General features: G+C 41.0%; 1 protein-coding gene across 1 annotated transcript in view; it reads right to left on the bottom strand.

Moving 5' to 3' along the window:
* GRIA3 (glutamate ionotropic receptor AMPA type subunit 3) overlaps positions 1–27,274 on the bottom strand; it is a gene marked incomplete at its 3' end in the record, with an annotated part of 287,070 nt that overhangs the window by 14,038 nt on the left and 245,758 nt on the right. The window contains exons 13-14 of the mRNA XM_080795778.1: positions 3,854–4,101; positions 3,178–3,292 (exon numbers count right to left, since the gene is read on the bottom strand). Coding sequence (XP_080651904.1) covers positions 3,178–3,292; positions 3,854–4,101 — 363 coding nt within the window. The remainder of the gene's footprint in view (positions 1–3,177; positions 3,293–3,853; positions 4,102–27,274) is intronic.

Raw genomic sequence — 27,274 nt, 5'->3', positions numbered from 1 at the left:
TGCAATATTATCACAAGAGGTGACCCTGAAAGTCAGCAGAGATTTGTGACAGCATTAGCTGTGTGACCTTCTCAAAGTCACCACCATCTCTGGGTCTCACTCTCTGTGAAATGATGGTACATTCAACAGTCAATTGTCATGTTAACTGGGGGTGGGATACAATGAAGAAGTGTAATTCTCAAGCCACTTTACCAATACAGTCAAACTTCACTGGTTTGGTTTAACACAGGAGAAGGTCTGTCTGAATGAGAAAGTCCTGAATTACAAAACAGGTTTGAGGAATGACAGTTTTATTACTTTAGGTCTGTTTTGTAATTCAAACTCACTATAATACATCGCCAAAGTGGAGGTCCTTGTGAGAACTACTTTACCAGATAGATGTGTAATGAATATGATTATATCTAATGAATGCTTGCAACGTTTGAGAAAAAATTTGTTCTCTTAAGGAAAAAATTCAACAGACAATCTAAACTCTTCATTTGCTTAACAAACCTCTCAGCCCCTTTCCTGCTGCTATACAGGTAGACTGTTGACTGGTCCCTGTCGGGTTTGTCATAAATTATAGATTGGAGGGCTCCAGATTAATGGGGCTTCGCTGCCTTTTCTACCTTCTTCTCCACTGATTTGCTTTTGGCGTCACCACCAGATAGTTGTAAAACAGATTCAAGTTCATCTCTTGCCCCTTCTCTTGCTCACTCTCAGAAAACAGCAGGTAGCAAGAAGGGAGAGGATAGAGGAAACTCCTTGGTAATCCGGAAATGGAATAAGCAATCGTTGGAGATGTGGTACTCATCATATTATTATCCATAGCTGAGAAAGGGGTTGACTTATTTCAAAAGGCTGGCTGGAGGAATGGCCAAAGCAAGTGATTTGAGAGATGCCTGGCAGGTAGCACTAGTGTCAAAGAAGTTGGAAACATTTAGGTTCTACTGAACTGTTTTTCCTACTTGCATATCGATAATCAGATAATCTGGAAATCGTGGGCTGGCAATAAGGTTACTTGATAACTTTGCAGCAGTATCAACTGAGGAAAAAGAGAAAAGCTTGATTGCTGGTTGTAATTAGCAAAGAGCTGGTCTAAAGTTTTAGGGGTCTTCAGGATACCAAAACATCTGGGTGAAAAGTAAAAATTCAGCCAACTACGTGCAGATTTGTTTTTGGTTTATGTAACAGCAAACATCTGGTTATTTGAAAACTTCTGGGCACTTGGCATCATGTGGATGTTTTAGAGTCATCTTGACACAGTCCATGGCTCCTTTGTAACCATGCTGAGTGTGAATGATGAAGTCATGAGAGCAATGTATCCAATCCAGCTCAATTTTCATTCTGCAACTCACTTGAATGAGAAAATTAGGTCCTCCGGGCCTGCTAAGAACATGAGAAAAAGACCAGGAAGAAGGTGCTAAATGCTCTAGGCATCAGGTTAGCCACTGCAAACTCAACTGAGCCGAAAGCTTGGCTAAGCTGTCAATGTCATCAGTTCACACTGGTGGGAAAGGAAGTTATTGCTTTCTGACACACAGTAAAACCTTGATTAATTGGAATCCATAAGGGATGAATGGAATTTTCAATAAGAGTACTCATTTTGTTTCATTCTTCGCTAACAACATGGTTTTATTTATTTATTTTTTTTCTCAAAGTGCGTGTATCCACTTTCTCGCCTCCGGGAAGCAGCCTCTAATGTTTGAGGGTCAATCCAGATGGAGAGAAGATATGGGAGACAAAGCTGAATGTGACCTAACCACAGGTCATCTCTTGGCAAGTGATTTAAAAAAAAATCAATTCCTTGCAGAATTCTTCTTTTTTGGTACTATTGCTGCTTTTTCATCAATGTGGAGTAGTGAGGAGGGGCAATTCAGTTAGTTGGGATACTGGTTAGGTGAGTCCTGGTTAATCAAGGTTTTACAGTAAAAGACCTCGCCAATGCCTGGTAAGATTATGTGCTGGAGAAAGTTGTATTTGAATTTATCTCTTTGAAAGTGCTCTGTATCAGTGTTTCCAAACCCATATTATACTGCAGACTGGCCAACTAACTTTTCCATCAGGATCCTGAGGAATGGAGAGAGAGAGAGAAGAGCAGAGGTGTAACCATTGTCTCTGAAGGAGAAAAGGGTTGGCTTGCCTGTCTGTTGGCCTGTATATGGGAAACACTGTTCTTCACCTTAAGATGCCCATGGTATCTTGGTTGTACAAGAGTTGATCTTACATGCTTCAATATAATTCACATACTCTTTGGGTCATGGAGGATTCTGTTTTCAGGTCCTCTCTTGTACTTACCCAATGTGTCCTTCCATTACTTGGTATCATGACTTCTGGGCTTGCCCCTATTTCTTGTTGCTTGGATGAAGGCTATTTGTTTCATTCTTTCTAGCCCTGAAGAGCATTGTGGAGCCAAAGGAATGCCAAGTATGATGGATTTTCCCATGAAGGCAGCCTGGATAACAATTAGACCTACCTGAACCAAGAACATGGCTGACGAGAAGCCAAATCAGGGATTTATACACATGGAGTATCACAGTTAGGCGACGCACTTGTTTAAATATACAAAATGTCTCTGCCAAGTTTGTATATGGGGTGGCCTGTTGAAGAAAGACCCCATTTAACTTGAAACCGAGCTTGTCTCTTGGCTTTCAAGTTAAGTGGGGCCGGCTTAAGCGGGCCATCACATACCAAGAAAAACATCTCATCACTCATACACATAACTGAAGAAGCCAATTCTAATCAACCAACCAACCAACCAACCTCTGTGAGCAACCGTCATGCCTTAGGGGGAAAAAAAAGGCTGTAACCTGACTTCTTAGTAGATAGATTTGATTTCTCATACCACTCATGTGAGGCAGGCGGGGATAGTCTTAAGGCAAGCCTGGGGCTCTTGAAAGCCTAGGCCATTGAAACCCACACCGTGGCCTTCCTAAGGCAACCAGTCTGGCGTGTGAGGGGAAGGGAGGGGTGTGGAGGGGGAGCCTCTGTCTGGGAGTTTAAGAAGGGACCCAAGTTAGATCAAAAATGTGGGCAGTGCCCTCGAGGCTTTCTGGTTCCCAAAGCTGCCAGGCAGGGGAATAACCTGGTCATTCCACCTTATGTGTGAGTCTTGTGCTCTCTCCTCAATAATAAGATAACAGTCTTGCCGATTACTCGTCACTAAGGGTACCCGGTTGTGGTGACATTGAGGCTGACCTTGGAGTCACCGCCCCCGCTGCCGCACTCTCCTTTGTCGTACCACCATTTGTTTTTCAATTTGTCCAAGAGGCCTTGCTCATTCAGTTTTAATACTGCCAGGTTAACAGCATTTCTTGAAACGATAAAACATAACTTGTAAGAAAATGCACAAATGCTTAGGAAATCGTTAACGTATAAAAAGGAGCACAAGAGGACAAATTGGCTAAATTTCACAGAACGTGGAGCTATAAAAATGTCTGTACAGCAAATACAGGGTTAAATATTGGAAGGTGGCATGGAGGATAACATTTGCTCAAAACTGAAGTGTGCGGGATGGGGAAATTGTCTTTGAGAAAAAAAGTAACAAGAACACCACATCCATGCAATTAACATTCGTCACATATGGCACCATAACTTGGCTTTTACCATTTAAATTGAAAAAGCCGTTGAACTGTAAAATTAAAACAGCAACAAACAGTCAGAGAGGACAACACAGAGAGAGAACATTAAAAAAAATGGATGCATTAAATCGATGAAACCATAATTTACCGTCTTATTTAACTCCATGGAATAGTGTAGGTTTTAAACTTTTAAAAGTTACCTCAAAATCCACAAGAAAGAAAATGACAACAAAATGCATCAGGGTAGGTGGAATACTATAACAACACGGATATTGTTATATTATTCCACCCACCTTAATGCTGAGCCTTTAGGGGTTGCCACACCATAGCCTTTGGAATCCAGATTTCCACCAACTTTCATGGTATCACACGGTTTTCTCTGCTCAATGTACTCATTCATGGTTGACTCCAGCAGGAAGGCGAACTTTCCTTTGGACTTCCGCACTCGGGCCACTCCATCTGCTGTTGTTTTGGTAAACACAGATGGCTCTGCTGATTTCATGTAAGACCACATTTTCTCATAGACAGCAATTTTGGACCTCTGCAACAGAGAGAAGGGTTCTTAGAGTTGCCAGATACTAACATTGGAAAAGGCGTTGGCGCAGTGGTTTCTGAATGTGCTTGATTGCCCTTCCCAGGAAGAAAGGTCAGCCACATGTGACCCGGTAGGTACACGCATACGTCTGTAAGCGTGGGTCCAAATAGGTTTCTCAAAACCACACCCGTCTTTGCAATGTGTGATGCTCTCTGAGATATTCTATCCTATTCTAATTCACTGAAAAGAAAAAAAAAACCCAAAAACAAAACCAAAAACAAACCACCAGTCAGGACCCACTGATTTGATTTCATGGGCCCACTAATGGGTTTGCAATCTAGTTTGAAAAATACTTTCTTGGTTCAATCTTCCTCTCCATTCAGAAATATCCCCTATAATATTCTGTTCTGTGATTACCCTTCACCTGCCTGAAAAAAAAATGCCATTGGAGGGAAGTGTACAACCATTTTAGTGAGCCCATTCCAGCACAGGGCATCAATTACTGTAAGAAAGTACTTTCTTATTCTGAGCTGAAATTTGCTTCTCAGTAACTCCCAACCTCTGGCACTATCTGCTAGAGCTATGCAATGCAATGCAATCCTGTCCCTGCTTCTGCATGATAGCCCTCCAAATGCTGCAAGGCTGTTGTTATACCCTCTCTTCATCTTTTCATCTGGTCAAACTCCATTGAAGTCTAAAACTATTTCCAGAACGTTCACAATTTAGGTCTATCTCCCATAGGATTCTAGGTGGCAATTTCTCTTTTCAATTCTATTGCCTAGAGATAGACATGGTACTCCAGATATCTGACAAGGACTGAATGGAAAGACACATGCTTTGCTTCTTGTCATTGGAGCATTATTTTCTAGCACAATGCTGCCTGAGTTTTCATTAATGTATTTAGCCTTTCATCCATCCTTTTAACAAATATTTCTTGAGCACCTGCTATATCTAAAGCACTCTATTGCAGGTGTGAAGGTGGAGGCCAAACCCAAACTGTTAATTTTTCCTGCCAAGCCAAGTTTCCCTCATCTTTACCATTTTGGATTTTGAATTTAATGCCATTAAATTTTATCTCAATTCAGGTGGTCCTTAGAACATGTACTAAATGCTTTTGGTTCTATGTTAGGCATTCTGGAGAATATAAAGGAAGTGTGATCTCAACAACCCCATGACTTCCAATTGATTTGGGAGCTAGGTCCTTAGGAATGAAAACTCTACAGAAAAATTCTAAAGCGCTATTTGACCAGAGGTGAGGTCACGTGGAAGAAACTAGAAACCTATGCCATGACATCAAGTGTCCTTTTATGGGCTTTCCTGGCCCCAATCTCAGTTTTTTTTTTTTTTTTTTATTGTTAGTTTAGTTGATCTCCTCTGGATTTTGGCCAGTTACATTTTTGAGGCCTGCTTAAATAATTCCAGAGGGCCAGAGCTCCCAGAGATATCCCCATGGAAAGTGTTTATGGCAATCAAACCCCCTCACTGAGGCCCTCACTGAGCCACTGAAATTGTTCACTGAGATTGGAAATATGGTTTCCATATCTGGTTTGCAAAAAGAACAGGAAAAAAAAAGCCAAAATGGCTGAAGCCAAATGAGCAGAAGGGAGAATGGTAGGAAATGAATTTAGAAGGATAATCAGAGGTCAGATCTTCTAGGGCCCTGTAGGTCATGGTAAAAGTTTGGATTTATTCTGATTGGAAACTACTGAAGAATTTTGAGGAGAGCTGTGATAAGATCCAATTTAACTTTTTAAAGCATTACTCCGGCTGCTGTATGGAAAACCCACTCTAAGGTGGGCCAGAGTGGAAGCAAGGGGACTGGTTAGAGGGTTATTCTAGTAGTGAGGGGACAGATGGTGGTGGCCTTGACTAGGTTGGGAGAAGTGGAGGTAGAAAGAAGAGATTGAATTCAAGATATGTTTTGGGGGGGATAGTACACAAACCTTGCCAATGGACATCTCTACCTTATGGTCCTATAAACACTTTGAGATTAAACATTTCCAAATCAAACTTACTATCTTTCTTTTAAAGCCTGGCTCGCCTAAATTCTATCAGTAAACCACCTAACATTCAAGCTAGAAAGTTTGGTTTGGACTCCTTCCTCAGCCTCTCCTTATGCCATGTTTATTCTGACATAGAAATGTAGGAGCTGTCCTTTTGTCTTCTTTCCATCCTCATTACCATTGCCCTGGAGCAGGTTCCCATCATTTTTTTGGTCTGGACTACATTGCTTCCTAATTGCACTCTCAGCTTCATCTCTCTCTTCAATTTATCCTTTAGCAATCCTTCCAAAATGTAAATCTGATCATTCTTTAAAATCTCCTGATAGTTCCCTAAACCCTACAGGACAAACTTCAAACTCTTATGTATGATATTCAAGAGGCTTTATGATCTTGAACTACATTCTCCTATGAGCTAGTCCCATTGGACTACTCACTATTCACCGAAATAGACTGCACAAGTTCACATCTTACGCCTTTGGTTATGCTTTTGTTTCTGCCTGAATTATCCCTAATCATCTTACAAGGTCCAAAGCAAATATCATGTCTTCTGTGAAATCTTTCCTGACTCTCTCCTGGCCCCACAGAAGTGCTTTCTGATGCTCTGAAAGCACTTTTGCTCATACTTTTGCTACAGAGCTTACTGGAATGCATTTTGGAGAGTTGGCTATGTGACTGTCTTACATTACTGGGTGTTATTAAGGACAAAGTCCATGCCTGATTCAGCCTGGTCGCCCTCTTGGCAGCCAGCACAATGCACATAGTAGACATTCAAGATATATTTGCTTAATAGCTGAAGCTTAGTCTGATCAGGTTGATATCTAGATTGTTGGTCAAAGATATTGGAAGGTTGGTGAAAAATGGCTACCAGTTTTAGAGCACTGTAGAATTCTAGAACTGAAGTTATTCTCAAGATCATTGGGTCCAATTTCCAGCTGAACCTGTCAGGATATAAGCTTTGTAATCTGTTTTGTTTTGTTTTTGTTTTTGCCATGTGGTCTGCCTTTTTGTCCACACCAGTAACTCTCCCCTAATAATCAGATTGAAATCTCACCCATCGACATTTATGCTCACTCCAAATCCTCATCTAGCACATAAAACAGTTTCTAAACATCACAATGAATTGTATTCTCAATGATTGAATTTTATCTCAGTAGGAATTTCCTCATCAGTGGCTCAAAAATTTTTTAAAATAGTAAATAATTCAGATGCACTGAATGATTTAAAAAATACTGTAAGAACACCTTGTACTTGCCACAAAACTCAACAAAACATTATGAAGTCTGACTATATTCTCCTCCCCAACTGCATACCTTCCTCCAGACCAAAAGTAACCATTACACTGAATTTGGTCTTTATCATTCCCTTGCATCTCTTTCTATTTTCATGAGAATAAACACATCTCCTTTGTGATAGCTGCAGAGCATTTCAATCTATGGCTATACCATACTTTATCTACCCAATCTCCTATTGAAGGATTTTTAGGTCATTTCCATTTTTTTTTTTTTTTTGGTATTAGAGATAACACTATAGTCGGTGTGTATCTCTGTGCAGTTGCAAAGCAGTATTTTGTGTTCATCTCTCCTGGTCAAACCTGAATGAAAGGGGGAGGAGGGGTAGACCAATTTGTTTCTTATGCTATTTGTAAATAGGCTGTGGCTTCCAAAGATATTTTTATAAGGCAAGGGCAAAGGAGTTTGTGAATTCTGATCTGAATGCACTATAATTTGGATTCATTTACTTCATCATTTGCTTCAGCTCTTTGACTGCTGATACAGGTTAAAAGGTTTATTCCTTTAGGTAATGATGCATTTCTAAGAGAAAAAATGGCAGTGCTTGAAGTGGGCACTTTAAATGTGTGTGGTGTACATGCAGCAGATATTAATGAATGGAGTAAATGAAAAGTTAGTGGTAGAAATGACTGGGTCCTGGTTGATGACTAAATTCTGAACTAGGTTAAGAAGGGGAAAAAGCAATAGCTCATAAGTGAGAAAAATTAAGCTGAAACATTTGTCTTCCTAACTAGTAGTTAAGAGACAGTCTAACATTAAGACCAAAAATAAGAAAAAAAATCACTAGCTTTTATTTTTTGGAGTCTGTCTTATTTTGGCTGAAATAAGAAGGCAATAAAAGGAATTGAATCTTAGCTCAATCATCTGGGAGAAATTAAAAAAATTATGGGCAGGATGTGTAATAGCAAGTTCATTTTTCTCAAACCTACCACAATTCATTTATTTCGTCCCACAGAGTACTATGTTGTACCAAAAAAGAAATGAACAAAGGATATGCAGAGAGGCCATGTGAAATTTTCTTAGCACTACTAGATAATCAGCATATGAGATCCAAAAGGAGAAATTCATGAATGGAGGAGGAATAGATTAAGCCAAAGCAGCAGATAGAGCAGAACTCTAGCATTCGTGGATTCAACAGTCACTGTTCCAATTATTTGTAATAAATCATGAAGGTCAACCATATGGAGAACTTTGCCTTTTTCTTGAGTGGAAATTTGAATCTTGGGCCCAGTGAGGTTGATGTGTGGAAATAAGTGGTCAGTAACCGCACTTAGCCTGCCACTAAGACTTAGTATGTCTTTGCAGTGGTGCTGGTTGCTCCTCATCACTGTGTATATTATTCCTCTGGAGACCCAGGTAATACAAGGTAACTGTATAGTGCAGTGGTTGACAGTGTGGAGTCACATTGCTTGGGTATGAATCCCACTTGCTGGGTGTATAAATTTTCTAAGCCCCTATGTTCCTCAATTTCCTCATCCATCAAATGGGATAATTTTTTTTTAAAGGTGCCTACTTCAAGGGATACTTGGGAGAAATTGCACGAGTTAATAAATGCATCTCGGAACAGTGCCTGGCACACAGGCAATGCTGAGAACAGAGAGTTTAATTTGTTTTAGTGGTGGAATTTAATAGCTTTATCAATTACTTTAGTCCCATAGTCACAGAATCATTTCTTCATTTCATGGAGGGAATGGTATGTTCAAATGTTACTCATGTATTTGGGTCTTCAGATATATTCCTGGTAAATGCTCATGGTCTGCCATCAATAAAAGTTGTTACCATTGATTTGGATTTAAAAAATTTGTTGGAAGAAAAATGAGTAGGATGGCAAATTTTCTTTTAGAACTTATGTTTGGTAGTTTAGTTGAGGTTTATACATTAAAATCCTCATTAACTAGAATGCTGCTACTGGGGAGACCTGGTGAATGAAGTTTTCTGCCTCCTTAAGTGTTAAATTAGAATGTCCACTTGGTCAACAGAACATCCCATTGGAATCAGTAGAGTAACACGCTTTAAGAAATAGAAGAGACCTTAAAAACCATGTGGTCCTGCCCCTCACCCAATGCAGCAATGGCTTCTCTGCTCAAATGTCTATAGTGGTAAGGCACTCCTGAGCCCAGAAGAGGCTCATAGTTTATAACAGTTCACGTTGATGGAAAATTCTTTTTGTTGGGCTGACATTCTTCATGAGAGTCTCTCTCCCCTCTAGTCCTAAGCCTTCTGCTTGAATTGGGTAGTCTTTCCTTTCTGCTTCTGTTTCTCCATTGTAGGTAGCACTGGTTATATTGCTTTGTAATGGTCATCTCCAGCACAATCTGAGAACCTTGGGAGTAGGAATGATGTCTCTCTCTCTCTTTTTTTTGTCTCTGCATTCCCAGTGCTTAACACAATGCCTGGCATGTAGGAAACTCTCACTATATATCCGTGGAATGAATAACTATTACAATTGCGGTTCTACCTACTGTCCTAATTCTGTACTCTGTGACAATACAGAATAAATATGCTCTTTTCCATATGGCGTATAGCCTGAAGATGACCATCACCATGTCGCCTGTTAATTGTCTCTTTTGCAGGCTAAACATTGTAAGGCCTTCATTTATTACCCTTATGACGTGAATTCCTGTCATTCCCCTCCCATATCTGGGATCTCCCATCTTCTAGATACTTTTTAATTTTTCAGAGTCTCTCCTAAAATGTGGCCCCCAGAATTGATGATAATATGCTTGATGCAGGGCACTAACACAAATGACAATGACACAGTTTCTTCTCACGATCTGGACATGAGAAAAATTTTTCATTTTGAAGGGATTCAACAGGAATTTTTTGATATGTTGATAGTTGAGAATTAGCTGCATTAACAAAACAGACTAATACATTGGAAACATGATTGTCAACAGAGGCATGCATAATCTGCTAATTCACAGAGAGGCTGGGTTCTCAGTCTCTACCTCTCTCCCCCAATTTCACTGTCTTCTTTACTCAGAGATCCATTCTGTTCCCCTTCTCTGGCATCAGTAGTCTTGGTTCTCATGGAGATGTTCACTGATATTACAAGGGTTTCTGTTACCCTTGGGGTGTCTGGGTGGCTCGGTTGCTTAAGTGTCTGATTCTTGACTTTGGCTCAGGTTGTGATCTCAGGATTTTGGGATTGAGCTCTGCGTTGAGCTCCCCATTCAACATGGAGTCTGTTTGGGATTCTCCCTCTCCCTCTGTCCCTCCCCCAGCTCATGTTCTCTTTCTTTCTCTCTCTCTCTCTTTCAAATGCTTTCTTAAATTATTTAAAATAAAATCTTTAAACAAACAAACAAACAAACAGCCCCAAGGGTTTCTGTTACCCTTAAACAAGTGATAATTTTTATTTGAATAGGGGATTTGTGTCCCAAAAAAGTGAGTGAGTTTTTTGGCATTGTAAAAGGTGATATTCAGGAGCTGGAAAAAGCCAGCCCTGCAAATAGGCCACTAATGAAGGGGAAAATGGTGTGTTCCAAACAAAAATGCCTTACCCTCACTCAGTTTGGCTTCTCTACTTTTATTGTAGATTATTTATTGCTTATTGGTCAATTTCTTCTCTAGATTGTACCTTTAGTTGAGAAAACATCGTTAAAAACTATAATCTGCATTTTCTTCCAAATTACTTAGCATATCCTCTGAAATTTCTACTTTTAAAAAAGATTCATTTATGTATTTGAGAGAGAGAGAGAAAGTGAGAGTGAGGGGAGGGGCAGAGGGAGAGGGAGAGAGAGACTCACAAGCAGACTCCATGCTGAGTGTGGAGCCCAGTGTATGGCTCGGTCCCATAACCCTGAGATCGTCCTGACCTGAGCCGCAACCAAGAGCTGGATGCTTAACCCAGGTGCCCTGAAATATCAACTTGTAGTAAATGTTTGGGCAGGGCACTGCTAGCTGGTACAAATTCAAAAAGGTGACTTTGGTCAGCTGTCTACCTGGACTAAGCACTACAGGACTCCTGTGTACCTCCTGTGCCCTCCCTGTTATGTCATTGTGTTTCTCAAATACTGGGATATGAGCAGGTGATCCTTGTGAGGCAAGGCACTGGAAGAAAGGAAGTTGATGTCATGACTGCTCTGGAGAGCTCCTGACCTCCTCTTTCCTCCCTCTCTTCTCTGCCTTCCTTTTTTTTTTTATTAAAGATTTTATTTATTTATTTGACAGAGAGAGAGAGAGAGTACAAGTATGCAGAGCCACAGGCAGAGAGAGGGAGAGGGAGAAGCAGACTCCCCACTGAGCAGGAAGCCCAATGTGGGGCTCAATCCCAGGACCCTGGGACCATGACCTGAGCCAAAGGCAGCTGCTTAACCGACTGAGCCACCCAGGTGCTGCTCTCCCTTTCTTATTGTTTGCTGGCTTTGGAAGAGGACAGGTGCTTTTGTGTCCTAGTGGGAGGACTGGGGGCGGGGAGAGCAAAGCCTGGATGGAGGGGACCCATTCTCAATGCTTTAATATGGTTATAAATCTCAGGTCTATGGAAGTTCTTTGCATGGTGACTCTGACTGGAAGTTTCAAGCACTTGGGTTAGGCCTACGAAGGGGAGATTTTTGGGGCAGGAGTGTTGCTCATCACATAATCTTTCAAGAATTTCTCTTTCTTATTCAGAGATGCCTTAGATTCATCATAACCAGAAGCAGGAGACAGTTGAATTTCTTTAAACTTCCTATTCGCGTAAGACCTTCAGGTTGCCAAAGTGATTTTATACACGCCATGCTATGTAACTTCCAGGGCAACTTGGTGCAGTAGAAGCAGCAGGATTTGTATGTTCATTGCTTCATCTCCAGCACCTAGAACAGTGTCTGACATGCAGAGGTTCTCAATAAGTATCTGTGGAATGGAAGGATGAATCCCCGTTTTATAGATGAGGGAATCAAGAGTGAGAGAGGGTAAGTGCAGGGCTGAGGCCAAGGCCAAGCGGTGTCACAATGGGCATGTTCCATCAGTTCAGCACAGAGTCACCACAAACAAGTCTGGGTAATGCAGCGCTTGCAATGAATAGCCTCCAGATGAGTCCCAACCAGAATGCCACCCTGCCGGGCTTCTGATACAGAAATTCAGGAGTTGCTGCCTGTTCCATAACTTGCTCCAGGTGATGTAGCTAATGAGGACCAAAGCCAAGATGCCCTCCAAGCCTGTGATACCCTTTGAGTCCACGGAACACATGGTTACGGATTGTTTTCCCACGATAAACCCAGCCTTGTCGGCTCTGACACTGACAATACCTTTCTTGGTAAAGGAAAGCAACTCACCTTCAAAGACGTTTTTAATTTCTTGTTCAAGCCCCCCCCCCCAAACTGTCAATTAACCCCAATCGTTTTCCATTAAGGTACTGGAATCAGTGAACGTTCCTGTCACTCACTGTAACCCTGCTACCGGCCAATTGGAGCAATTTGGAGCAAAGAAGAGTAGCACATCTGGCTTGCCAAATGCACCTGACACACGGTTTTCTTCCACATCTGCTCTGAAGAAGCCAGACGCTCCAATGAGGTGCATTTGGAAAAAAGAATCATTGAATTTTACACTTTCTTTCCCTAAAGCAAAGCCAATGGTTTCCATTTTGACTTGGAGCAAGGCACACAGGAAATTACTTCATTTCTAAAGCATGACCCAGACCTCAATTTCATTGTCTTCCTTTCCTCCATTTCAGGTTCACACATTTCTAAGCATTCAGATAAGTCCTGCTTGTCAGTTTCCTCTTGCTCAGTCAGCAACTGCTATGTGACGATGTATTACAGGTGCAAGCCAAGGGGGAAGAAGGGGAAAGAAATACTAGTTTCTATTCTTAGTTTTTCCATCCGTGCATTAGGATCCTGTCTGAATTATTTTGGGGGCTGGGCTTTTAGACAACTTCAGCGGAATTGGAGGTCACCTTTTGCCCAGACATTGAATTTTGCCCTCAAGTGTCAGGTACTCATTCCAAGTGCCTTTGCCTAACTAACATTTTCACACTGTTCTCAAATCCAGGGACAGGTTTCCTTCCACCTCAAGGAGTTTCAGATGTCTCTTCTCCAAAGGTGCAGGTGACAATCCAGATCAGTTTCCAGTGACCTTTCTAGTGTCCCTTCCTAGCATGCAAATTCAGATCAATATTCTGGTTTGTCTTCTGCTTCTCTTGCCAAGTTAGACTAAGAACATTCCAATGGGTTGAAAGGAGCATTGGTGGCTGTATGACTTTGAAAGCTGGAGTCAAGAAACATTTGGAGAAAATGGTTCTAAGATCCTATTATCCTATTCTGGGGGAATAGAGGAAGGGACCCAGTATCCTCCACTCCATGACTCTCAAATCAGCAATGATTTTGCCTCCCAAAAGACATGGCAACATATGGAGATTTCTTTTTGTTATTACAACTCTGAGAGGAGTGCTACCTGGATAGAAGCCAGAGATGTTGCTAAATATCCTTCAATGAACTAGACACCCCCACAACCAATGACCTGGCCTGAAATGTCCATAGTACCACAGCTGAGAAACCCTGCTTTATAGGTTTTGATGGAGCCATGATTAAATGGGCAAAACAACAATAATTAACATTTAATTGAGCCCATACTTCCAGACTCTGTTTTAGATGTTTTACTTGTGTTAAGTCATATAATTCTCACAATAACTTTTTGAAACAGTTTATATTATTATACCATTTTGAAAGTGCACAGACAGAGGCACAGAGAAGTTAAGTAACATGCCTAAGGCTGTCCAGACAGCAAGTGATGGAGCTGAGAACTCACTCATGCAGCCTCCAGATTCCGTGCTCTCCAACAGTACACTGTCAAGGTAGGTTAAATGATGGTTGCAAATTATACTCTAGGGCTGGACCAAGTTCACATAAATTCTGCTCGGAATGGTGCCTATGCTTTAGCATGGCATCAAATGGCATGACATTTCTATTATTCCCTCCGTAAAATGTGAGATTGAAGACTAATATGTCTTACTCTTAACCCACATGAAGTCCTCCTTTTTTTTTTTTAAGATTTTATTTATTTATTTGACAGACAGAGATCACAAGTAGGCAGAGAGGCAGGCAGAGAGAGAGGAGAGAGGAGGAAGCAGGCTCCCTGCTGAGCACAGAGCCCAATGTGGGGCTCGATCCCAGGAACCTGGGATCATGACCTGAGCTGAAGGCAGAGGCTTTAACCCACTGAGCCACCAGGCGCCCAAGTCCTCACTTTTTAAACTAGAAGTCAACAAATTATTTTTCCCCTTTATTCTAAGAATGAAAACATATACATATGGACTACTAGGGCTGTGATCAAGAAAGACTGAATCAACTTTTATTGTTTCTGATACTCTAATGTTTTATTCTCCAACCTGGGCTGTACCAACTCTTCCCTATTTTCCTTGCCAGATAAAAGATGCCCTCCTCACTCCATCCTACTCACAGAAAAGGATTGGAAACGTTCCCAGTTGAGCAAAGAAATGATGGGGAAAAGCCTCAAGTGGGATCCCCTGGCAGGAGAACTTGCATTTCAGCAAAGATCAAAACACAGCTAGAGGAATGATAGCCCAATGGTGAACACATCAATTGGTTAAGGGAGAGGTGTGTGCAGGTATCGAAAGGTGACTTTTCTCACTATATACCCTCATGTTTAGATTGTAGGATCTATTTTCAGAACAGAGAATGGGCCACAGAGAAAGTGTGACTGCCACACCCTTTAACTACTAGCTAAACCAAAGTCTCCAATTCCCTGACTCCTAAGCAATGGATTGCTTCTAGGCCTGCCGTCACTGTTGAACCTTCTATGGTTACTTCTCTCAGTCTGCTGGACTTCTATTTTTCAATGAAATTTCATTTTCAGCAATCCAGAGCCTATAACCCTTGGCCAATTGGATTTCACGTTCAAGCTGTGTTTTTATGTATTTATTTTGTTTTACAACTAAGGCATTTAAAAGAGAAGTTCAATACTCTTATTATTCTTGAATCAGTTATAATTGTAATGCAGAGGCCAAGCCTGACAATCCAGGGCCTAGGAAAGGAGAAGAACAAATATTTTTCTATTAAACGGAAAAAAGTCTATCCTGGAACTGCAATATTTTGAGTTTGCACAGTGGCTGTTTCTTTGAGTCCTTAGAGCAAGAATTATTTTCATGCTAAGGAGGAAGAGAGCAATATAAAAAAAAGACGTAATTTGTTCAGGAAGAGCCCAAATTTTTCATTTAGTTTTTCGAGGGGGGAGTTAGATTTCCAAAAGGTGAGCTGGAACTAATCCGAAGAGATGTTCTCTTAAATCCAGCTCATCTGTTTTCTATCTGTAAATAATACATACCTGGGCAGCTACTGATCACTGCTCCTGTGACTCTGATGTAATTGGCCTGAAGTGGGGCCAACAAATTAAAAAAAAAATCTTCCTAGGTGATTCTAATATTCAGTCTGGGTTTGGAACAATCAACAAAGATTCTGCAACAGCTAGCCACTAGTTGTTGCAGTGAATACTGACAATCAGAAGGCTGCCATGTATTAAGCACTTGGGGTCGCCAAGAATGGTGCCTCCTACTTTACATACATTATTGTGAATCCTTGAAATGGCTTCGTGAAACAAACATTATCTCCATTTTATTGATGAAGCAATGGATGACTATTTACTGATTCATTTACTGGTTCAAGATGATAGAGCTAGTAAGATTTCTAGCCCTGACCTCTCTAAATCCTGGACTCATTCTCCAACTGCCTACGTGGTATCTCCACTTGGATATCTCATAGGCATCTCCAACTTTGTATGGCCAAACTGCACCTCTCGACTCTCTGCACCTTGACTTGCTACTCCTCCAGTGTTCTCCATCAGAGGAAATGGTGCCACCATCCAATTCATCCAGTTGTTCAGGCCAATCTCCCACAGTCATCCTTGACTTTTGTCTAAGCTCTCACATTCTGTTCCCTGTCAGCTCAATCTCCACTGTATATATTCAAAATCCAACCACTGCTTACCATCTTCACCCCAGTCCAAACCAGTCATTTTTCACCTGAAAGACCATCCTCACTTCTTAAGTGGTCTCCCTACTCCTCAACTTTTACCCTTGCCTAGCAGTCTGCATGGTCCTTTTGTGCATAAATTGGATTATGTCTTTCCTTTGCTCAAAACCCTCAAAATGACTTCTTATCAAACACAGAAAAAGATCCAAAGTCCTTACCAGGGTTTAGGAGACTCAGCATAACAGGCTCTGGTTTGTCTTGTTTCATCTTTTACTGTTCCTTCCCTCTCTTACGTCACTTCAGTCATGTGGGTTGTCATTCTCAAACCCACCAAGCATTTTCCCATGTCAGAGCCTTTGCTCATGCCGTTGCATCTAGAACAAATTTCCCCTCACCCTACTCCAACTCATGTTTGTATGGCTTCCCCCCTTGATTCCTTCAGGTTTCTGGGCAAATGTCACCTCAGTGGAGAGGCCCTTCCTCCATCAGCTGAGATGGAACAGGTTTCCCAACATGTTTTCTCCTTACCTGCTTGTTTTCATTTCACTTAACAGCAGCCAAAACATATATGTTTTTTACATATTTGTTTATCTTTTTTTGCCTCATCCACTAAGTTTCATTTGAGCATTTAGAACAAAGGCTGTCTCATAGAAGGTCCTCAATAAATATTAACTGAATGAATAAATGAATGAAGTAGCTGAGATTTAAACCCAGATCATTTGACATGGAAGTCTATATTATTAATTACATTGTCATCATTTGTCTCCCCCACCATCTTTCAAAGCATAGAGAAGTAAGGTGATAATTGCATAGATGCCAAGTGGCAGAAGTAGTGCTCAAATCTAGGTCTGTTGGCTTCCAAAACCTGTTTTTTTTTTTTCCCCTACTACTCCACATTGCCTCCCAGTGGAGAAATTGCTAGTGACTACATTGACCAAAATGCCAGTGAATTCATTGAGGATTACTTCTTTGACCTGTCATTTCAACATGATTTTATATAGCCTTCATCTTCCTTGGTTCAGTTCTGAAGCCTGTGCAGTATGCTAGGAGGTAAAGGCACCAATATAATACTGCACTAGCTTGTCACAAGGCCCTAAATCCTACCTTTATAGATCATGCCTTATGTTTGACTTAGACAAATTACTTAAATTCATCTAATGCTCTAATAATTGTCTCTGAAATGGAGATAGAATATGAAATAAGGTAATTTATATAAAGCACCCAGCACAGTGCCTGGAATGTGGTAAATCCTCAATAAATTATATTATGCTATCATAGCAAATGGGAGGGCAACAAAATTCATATGCACCACCTTTGTATGATTTGGTTTATTAGAGAATTTGTGCTGGAGGAATATGGAAGGGAGGGAGAATCAAACAAGGTCTTGGGGAGGGCAGGGAAGAGGGGTGCTGTGGAATGATAAGTCAGGAGCACACAGAGGGCATGGCCACATGTAGGTGGGAAGGATGATGCCAGGTTATGTGCTGTCAATGCTGCCGAGAGAGAGACTAGGATCAATGCTAATTCATTAGATGCTTAGGAGAGAATATATTTAAGTCCAAATAGGGCCCCTAAAATGTTCAATTTCAATATATTCACATCTCATCTTCTCTGGTAGCTCTTAATTTTGAACAGTTGGGTTTTAGATTTAAGTCTTTTCCTTCTTGCTGTTAGGAGTGTTCCGGTAAGTATTATTTCTGAAGGCGCTATGCTGATTAAAAAAAAGTGGCTGGCTGGGGTTTTGTCTGGCAAACACACTGACTGTGAAAGCTGCAGGAAAATTGATTTTCTGGCATTTGCTTGTCCTGGCACAAACTCTGCAGCATGGAAGCTCAAGTTACAGAACCTTCTGGTAAGTGCGGCATGTGGGGGGTGACTTCAAAAAATGATTAGGTTTCACTAATCTTCACCACTGGTGGCCAGAGGCAATGGCCTCCATATGCAAAAGGGCAGATAAGGCTACTACTTTGCTCTTATTTCCTTTAGAGAAGTAGTCAGCCACTTAGTTTGATACCTACTCACAAACACAAATCAACATACTTCTTTATACCCCCATTCTTCAAACTCAGGCCCTTGATCCCAGCCTGTTTTTATTCTGCCTTGGCCAGCATGCACGCTGTAAAGAAGCCATCCAGTCAACAATATTCTGCCAGAGGCTGGCCTGTCCATGGTGAAATGTGTAGTTAGTATTTTTTTTTTTTTTTTTTGGTGCATAGAGCAGAGGTTAAGAACATAGGTCCTAAAGTTATAAAGAACTGGCTTTGATACTTATTAACTGAGTGACTTTGGGCAAATCATTTAACCTTACTGAATTTCAGTTTCCTCATCTGAAAAATGGGGACAGTGATAGGATGTACCTCACAGTGCTCTTGCAAGGATGAAATGAGACATTGCTTTATAATGAATTTAGCACAGCTCTTGACAACATAGTAAGCACTTAGTTACTAAGTTAGGAAACTTAGTTAAGTGTCTCCTCCTTAAAGTAGTTGCATCAGGCAAAAATCACTTGGGCATACACAATAACTGTTTCCTTTAAATTTATTCTATTAGTATAAAATTGAAAAATAAATGAACTCCTGGGTCTAGGTATGCCATGAAAGAATATCTTTGTAACTGCTGTCTAAGAACTACACTCTCCTTCAAAAGAACAAAGCATTATACAAGGGAATATTTGTGGCAAAAAAAAAGAAAAAGAGTATGTTCCCTAAGTTCCCACTTAGCCTGATTTTGTCTTTCTGGCTCTGTGAGTTGCTACATTAAGTTGTTTGGATGCCCTCTCTTGGAGTCTCCTTTCTAAGAGAAGAATTCCAACAGAAGTAGGCAGGCAGGTGACAATATTCACAATTTCCCCGTTTTAAAAAATAGTACTTCCCTGTATCAGCTCTGACAGACGGGTTGAAGGATTGAGTGTAATCAAAATTAAAAGTGGTAGAATCTCCAGAGATGCTTTCCACTAAAAATTCTAAATAACTTTGTCAAATACTCATTCCAAAGGCCTTTGCCTAGCATTTTCAAACTGTGTTACAATTACATTAAGGTCACACCTGCAAATTTGCCTTTTCTAAGTCACCAAAGGGAGTATGGGACCAGCATTTCATATGGAAGTGAGACTGGGGGAATTAGTCAAGTTGAATATTAAGGCCATTGGGCTTGGTTACTGTCATACAGTGATCACGCTAAACAATCCCTAACAAAAGTCCCATTCTGAGGAGTGCCTGGGTGGCTCAATCAGTTAAGCATCTGACTTCAGCTCAGGTCATGATCTCAGGGTCTTGGGATCAAGTCCTACATCAAGCCCCACATCGGGCTCTGCGCTCAGTGGGGAGTCTGCTTCTCCCTCTGCTCATGTTCTCTCTCACTCTCAAATAAATAAAATCTTTAAAAAAAAGTCCCACACTGAAACAAATGCTGCCAAACCACAAGTTTGTAAATCAAACCCTGTTAGAAATAGAGACAGATTCATGAGCTGAAGGAAAATTGTTGTTGTTTTTAAATAATAATCTAGAAAACTAGGTTGTTTCATATTCAGACCTGTGTATTTACTGCTACTATTGAACAAACAAAACCAAAGTACAAAAGAGTAAACTTAAACCTAACCGAACCATTATTTCATTTAACTTGAGTTTCTGATAGATAAAAGTTATCACCTCTATTCAGTAAGGAGCAACAAACTGCAGAAGGAAGCCATGTTGAATCTTAAAGGATTTAGAAGAGTAAAGGGAACCTGAAAGTCCAGGTTGCATTTCCAAATTTCATATATTTTCTAGTATCTGTGAAACTTGCGGCCTGTGGGATAATTTATTAGGAGTCATTGATTCAAAATTCATTCTCCTTAAGTCCCCATTTTGGTGCCAGTACCTTATGACCAAAGAAATACAGTAACTTGAAAAACAGGCCCTCTATATCTCAAGCAAGACCATTATTATCTGGTGCTCTTCCAGACAGGTGGAGTAAGCCAATAATACTTAAAAAAAAAAAAAGTTATGGAGTTTTCCTCTAAGAATCTCCTGTTTGCCTTCTATTCCAACACTGGTCAACCAATGGCAGACCTGTTTCAGCCAAAATGCTTACTGCTTACTACCTCCCACACTCCATCCCCACCAGTGTGCCACTAATAGTAGTGAACTCAACAAATTAAAGGCTATTTATGCAGACCCGTATGTTTTTCAGAGTCCATTAGGATAATCTGTCACTGAGTTATCTGGTTTTCTTTCTCAGAATTAGAGAGGTTTTTTTCTCTTAACCCAAGATTTTTTGTCACTTGCAAATTTTAATTTTCATTAGGATGGCTTTTTCCTTCACAGTCCTGCATGTAAAGACAACAGAATATTTAATTAAGAATCCTCCCAGACAGTCATCTCTCTTTGAGGCTTGCTTTCAATACCGTTTGTCTTGAAGTTGTCAGTATGGTGGAAAAAAATGGACTCCCTCCCCGCCTTCTACACCTAATGGCAATCTGCATTTCTACTGATTTCTATCCAGGTCATTCATTATCCACTCACTGAAAAGTATGTTATTAATGAGAAGCAGGTAGGAGTCATGCTGTCCTCCCCAGGTTTAAATGAATCTTTAAGATGGTATAATCAAACAGATATGCAAAATAGGCCATTAATGCAACATTAAGGTTACAAATTTAAATACAAAATCAGGGAATGCAGAACTTTTTAAGTTTCTCATCGTTTCAGTCTTGGCAACATGGGGCATGCTGAATATATAGTACAGTGTTGGGAAGACACAGATCCAAAGCATCGAAAAAATAACTGATGTTTGTAAGGGAGACTCCAAGTTTAGCTACCAGACTTCTGGAATATTGTAACCCTATCTATGTAGATCGGCTCAAACTCAGGAAGTAAGGTTTTCAGCACCTTCAAACTTGCCTTTCCCTGGTTTGTGCTGCTATGCCTAGATAAGGGTATGCCTTCCATCATGTAACAGATGAATTCCTAGAAAAAGCTGTGCCATGAATTAGATTCATTTTTGAAAATCAAATTTTATTTCTCTTTCGATGCATGGGCTGTTTTATGTTTATTTTTGACAGCCCTCCTCTTAGGTTTTTCTGACAAGCACTTAATGATCTGTAAACATCGAAATGCACTAGGGGATCTCCATTTTCCAGGGAAGACTATATTTCTAATGTGAGTAATTACTATTTATTGTTTTTATCAGCTGTGAATTTTCTGATATAAGGATTACTTAAGGAAGGGTCCAGCTGTGTTGTGTAACCAAAGGTTTGGGAAGAAAAGGGAAACTTTCAAGATAACAAAGGGTTTTAACTAGCCCCTGTTAATGTCTGGACTGGCAGGAGGGCAATCCCCACAATTTCCTGGGAAGACAAAAAAGCTGGCACAAAGCAATTGGAGGTGGGAGGTCCTGATATACCGCATATTGTGCTGTATCCCTGAAGTGCCACTGGCCACCCAGAAGAGGTATCTGTGGTAACAGCACGGGTCCCAGTGGAACAGAAGGGGAAAAGATTGGACAATAGCTGGACAAAAACTGATCTTGACTCCACAGAGGAGAGAAATTACTCTTCAGTGAGGGGGAGGGTTGAGGTCTCATCTCTGTCATAATCAGCACACACCTGTTTGGGAGATGGTGATGGTGGCACCCTATGGAAGGTAGAAAGATGGTATGGTTCCTATTAAGTACTCATCAGCATTGGAAATCATTTGTGGTAAGAATACCCTACCACCTTGTTAACATCTCCCCATGCCAGCTTCACCCTGTACGACTGTGAGCAATGACCACTGCATGCACTGACTGGAAACCTGACCAACCAGTCCCTAACCGATTGTGTGGATGAAGGCTGGGCCATCTGGTCTCTGGTCTGGAAAGCATTTCTCTCCTGCTTGGGAATCAGAATGCTACTACTACTGCCCCAGGGCTTCACACTCCTATTTCCCTAATTCATATAGCATGCAGAAATGGCAGGGATGATGCAGAATTAGCAAAAGGGAGGGAGGAAGAAAAGAACACAGCAATTCCTCTTCTTTTTTGAAGGCCCAAAGAGCCAGCACTTCAGTGTGGTTACAAACGACCACCATACCACTCTTTCCTAAAAAGATGAGCCCTCACAAGCTCTTCTTATTAGAGATACCAGGAGGAGGGGTCCAGCTCAAGTTCTCCTCACCAGTCATTTGCACTTACTCCTAGGAGGCTTCACCCTGCCATGTGGGTACCTGGGGCTGTCCACTCCCCAAGTCTCCTATGTGGGGAAGGCTGAATCTCTGATCTTTCTAATGCCTCTGTAAGAAACAAATGCAATTGTGTGTGTGGCCCAATGCCCAGACCCAGCAGGTAAAATTGGAAAAGGGAGTGGGGTAAGGAACAGGGAGTGGTGCATAAGAAAAGTGCTTCTGAGACAAATCAAAACCACAATAAGATACCACCTCACACCTGTCAGCATGGCTACAATGAACCACACAGGAAACAACAGGTGTTGGTGAGGTTGCAGAGAAAGGGGAACCTTCTTGCAGTGTTGGTGGGAATGGAAACTGGTGCAGTTACTCTGGAAAACAGTATGGAGGGTCCTCATGGAGCTAAAAATAGAACAAACTATGATCCAGCAATTGCACTACTAGGCAGTTACCCAAAATATACAAAAATACTGATTCAAAGGGGTACATGCACCTTGATAATGCTGTTTATAGCACCAATGTCCACAGCAGCCAAATTATGGAGATAGCTCAGATGCCTGTCGACTGGATAAAGAAGGTGTGGTATAGGGGCGCCTGGGTGTCTCATTCGTTTAGTGTCTGCCTTTGGCTCAGGTCATGATCCCGGGGTTCTGGGATCGAGCCCCGCATCAGTCTCTCTGCACAGCAGAAGTCTACTTCTCCCTCTCCCTCTGCCTGCTGCTCTGCCTACTTGTGCTCTCTATCTCTCCGCCAAATAAATAAATAAATAAATAAATAAAATCTTAAAAAAAAGAAGAAGATGTGATATATATACACAGTAGAATATTACTCAACCTTCAAAAGAATGAAATCTCGCCATATGCAATGATGTGGATGAACCTAGAGGATATTATGCTAAGCAAAATAAGTCAGTCAGAGAGAAAAATACCACATGGTTTCACTCAAATGTGGAATTTAAGAAACAAAACAGATGAACATATGGGCAGGGGAAAAGAAAGAGAGCGGGAAACAAACCATAAGAGACTCTTTAGGATAGAGAACAAACTGAGGGTTGCTGGAGGGAGGTGGGTGGGGGCTAGAAGGAGAATGGGGATTAAGGTGGGCACTTGTGATGAAGTGCACTGGGTGTTGTATGTAAGTGATGAATCACTGAATTCTACTCCTGAAACCAGTGTTGCACTGTATGCTAACTAATTAGAATGTAAGTAAAGATTTGAAGAACAAAAAAAAATTGTGTCCAGCTGAAAGGCAGGTCTTTCCCTTCTGGGCCAGTTTTAAAATACACACTCCTCTTCCTGATAGTATTTACATCCTCCTAATTCTGAGCTCTTCCCAGTGACTGGGTTCATGTCTACCCAGCGAAGTTCCTCTAGGCTGGGAACTTTGAGGCTCGAGGCTCCCTGAAGGATCTGAGGAGCAGTAACACAGCACAGCTGCCTCATCATAAAAGACATGCAAAAGGACCCAGAGGGAGGGAGGCCAGAGGTCATGTGATAGTGGAGAGAGCTTTGGTTAATAGCCAAGAGTTCAAAGCTCTTGCTGAAATTCCCCATTCTGCCCCTTTTCATTTTTTTAAGGTCCTTTCTCATGCCTGTGGTTTCCAACGATATTTTAATGCTTGAACTTCCCCAAATGAAGGCCAGCTTTTTTGTTTGTCTATCTACTGTCCTATACCTGGGGATTTCAGACCTTGGCAGTGCCTGAAGCATCTGTAAAACCCCCCAACACAGTAGCTCTGACTCCTTGAGACCCCAGAGATTACATGGGGTAAGAGAAGGAGGGAGGGCTGGTAGCTTCTGTCATGCTGGCGGGAGATTTCAAGCTCCTGAGCAATCTCTACAATCTGTTCCATTGTTTTCTTTTTTTTTTTTTTTAAGATTTTATTTATTTATTTATTTGACAGAGATCACAAGTAGGCAGAGAAGCAGGCAGCGAGAGAAAAGCAGGCTCCCCGCTGAGCAGGGAGCCTGATGCGGGACTCCATCCCAGGACCCTGAGATCATGACCTGAGCCGAAGGCAGAGGCTTTAACCCACTGAGCCACCCAGACGCCCCTGTTCCATTGTTTTTTTTCTCCTTATGACATTTCTTGTGTCCCTGCTGCTTTCCGGTTTCTATTGCTTTTGTTTTTCCGTGCTGACTAGCACCTACGGATGTTCACTGAAATTCTTCCAGGTAGGGCCATTGGAGGTAAGAATCTCTGAAGCCTCTATGAAATCACTAATATGGCATCCCTGACCACGTGACACCCAGTAGCTTAGAGAAGGAAAGAGAGAGGGAGGTAAGGGGCAGTTAAAGGAAAGTAGGAAAGTCGGAAAGAGCTATCTTCTGCTTCTGTCCCGTTTTTTCCTAAGAAATTCCTCTACTTACAGCCTTGACCTAGGTCATACTGATTGAAATCTCCACTGATAACCAAGGCCTGGACATGGCCACCTGCCATACTCCAGGATGGGAAAATGGAATCAGGTGCTTGTTGAAGGGTCCATAACGACACTAATACAATAGTCCTGGTCACTCAAGACCTGTTTAGTAATTGAACAATGGAAAAGGAGGGGTGTCATAAGGATCATAGGAGATAAACATTCCATGGCCTCTGGACATTATTCCGCTGTAGTGTCATTTCTTCCACCCTTTCAGGGCTTTCATTGTCCACAGTTTCCAGTCAGATACCATTGCTGAGCTTCCCTATGGATTTCTGTCTGCACTTGGGGGCATCCTAAAGCCTCAGATTCAAGTCCCTGAAACAATCATCTTCCAATGGTCCCTGTTGATCAGAGGAAAGTTTGTCCTTTCTCCCTCTCCCTGACAGAAACACTGGGAGGAAGAGGCTAGTACTCAGCCAGTCAGCTGTGCTCCTTCTCAAGATACTTCCTCCTGCCAGACAGGCCCTAGCTATTTCTACTCGGGCTTCTCTCTGCTCTCTAAGTCCAGCCTCCAGCCTTCTCCCATTATCCTTCATGTAGGATTAATAGAAAAAAGGCAAGTCCAAATCATCAAAGTAGAAATTCTCTTCTATGTTATATAGTCAAACATTCTCCAAAGAGTGGCTCTAGTCATCTGTGTTGGAATCACTTGGGGTGCTAGTTTAAAAATGAAGATCAATAGAACCTCTGAGATCAACATGTCAGGAGGAAGCACGAGGCCTAATAATCTGTGTTTTAAAATAGCTTTCCAAATGATTTTATATGCAACGGTATTGGAAAACATTGCTCTAATGCAGCCACTCATTAGATTATTGAGTCCCCTATTCAACATCCCTGACAAGTGGCCATTAGCCTATTCTTGAATCCCTTCAAAGATGAACAGCTCACTATCTATGGAGGTAGCTCATTCTATTTTTGGATTGCACTATGAGAATGTTCTTTTTACAATGAGCCAGAAATCTCTATCTCTGAATATATCCACCTTCTGAGTTTTGTTCTGTCCCTTAGGGTCCCACAAAACAAGTACAATTCATCTTTGAAATGTCTACCCTTCAATTATTTTTTAAGACATTCTATCCTAATATATTCTACTGCTGCGTATTTTCTTCAGGCTAAATAGTCTCAGTTCTTGTGATGTGAAAAACAATCTTGTAAAAAATTGTAGACTAGTCCCTATAGGTCAGATCTTTGGGCAATTTCAGATAGAAGTGTTTTAAGACAAGATCAACACAGAACTATGAGAAGCCATGGTTGTCCTCTTGATGTCAACCCTAAAAATATGAAGGTGTCCTCCAAGCACTTGTCTCTTACCTTTGACAATTTTCTATGGATCTGTATTGCATGAAGGTATCCAAGCCTCCTTGAATATATTTATATTTCTTGTCAATCACTGACCATGCTATCTTCAAAATTTTTGCTTATACAATTGATTGAAACCCCAGGCGGAGAAAATAAAGCAAAAATGTTCTTCAGGATTTGGCCAGTAGGGTAGTTTGCTCCTGATGCTTTCATATATAACAAACTTCAGGTATTTGTTCATCACAATTACCCAAATGGTGGTGGTGGTGGTGGCAGTGGTGTGTGTGTGTGTGTGTGTGTGTATGCATGCACACACATGTGTATGTGTGTCTGTCTGGAAGAAAGGGGCAGGATACAAAATATTTGGAAATTGAACGTCAAAACTCTGTGCAAAGGGGTTTTAATTTAATTTTCTTCATGATTACCCTATTAATACGACCGCATTTAGGAAAAGGGCTCTTCATTTTGGCTGAAATAATGTCTATTGTAGTGGGGTTATTTTTAAATATGAAGGGTTGGTTATGAAATCTTTCATTTGGTATTGTTTGCCAAAGCAACAATACCAGAGATGGATTTTGCTTTTCAACACTGGTTCCTCAAACTCATTTAAAAGAAAGCAAAGTATTCTTTAGAGAGTCCCTTTTTAATGAACCTCATCTTCACATGCCAAATGTGAATGATGAAATTAGAAATGAGACATCACTCAGAGGACCCTGTTCTCAAGCAATGATTTCCAATTTACCCGTGGCAGTCTATAAATTGATTTCTACCATGATGCTATTGTTTCAAAGTGATACTTTTTTCTGGGAACTTTTTTCCATCCTAAATTTCCTCCCCCAAACATATATAGATACACAGTCTTGTACAAACAAATCTTAGTGTGAACACTACAGAAAACTAACAGTTCCTCAGTCAAGAGTAGCCATAGTCTAACATGATATAAAGTCATGGCCTTGCTGTTTATTTGTTGTCGTTGTTGTTTGTCACACATATATTCTCACATACCCCTTGAAATATTTTTAAATTCTCTTTTCTCTCCAAATATTTTGAAGATGTCCCTCTCTCCAGAAACCTTTTCTGATTAATTCACCTGAATCTCCTATTTTTTATACATTGGACT

Source organism: Martes martes (genome assembly GCF_963455335.1).
Source record: "Martes martes genome assembly, chromosome: X".
NCBI classification, from domain to species: Eukaryota; Metazoa; Chordata; class Mammalia; order Carnivora; family Mustelidae; genus Martes; species Martes martes.
Note: the sequence above shows the minus strand (reverse complement) of the source record. Positions and strands in the feature narration are given on the sequence as shown.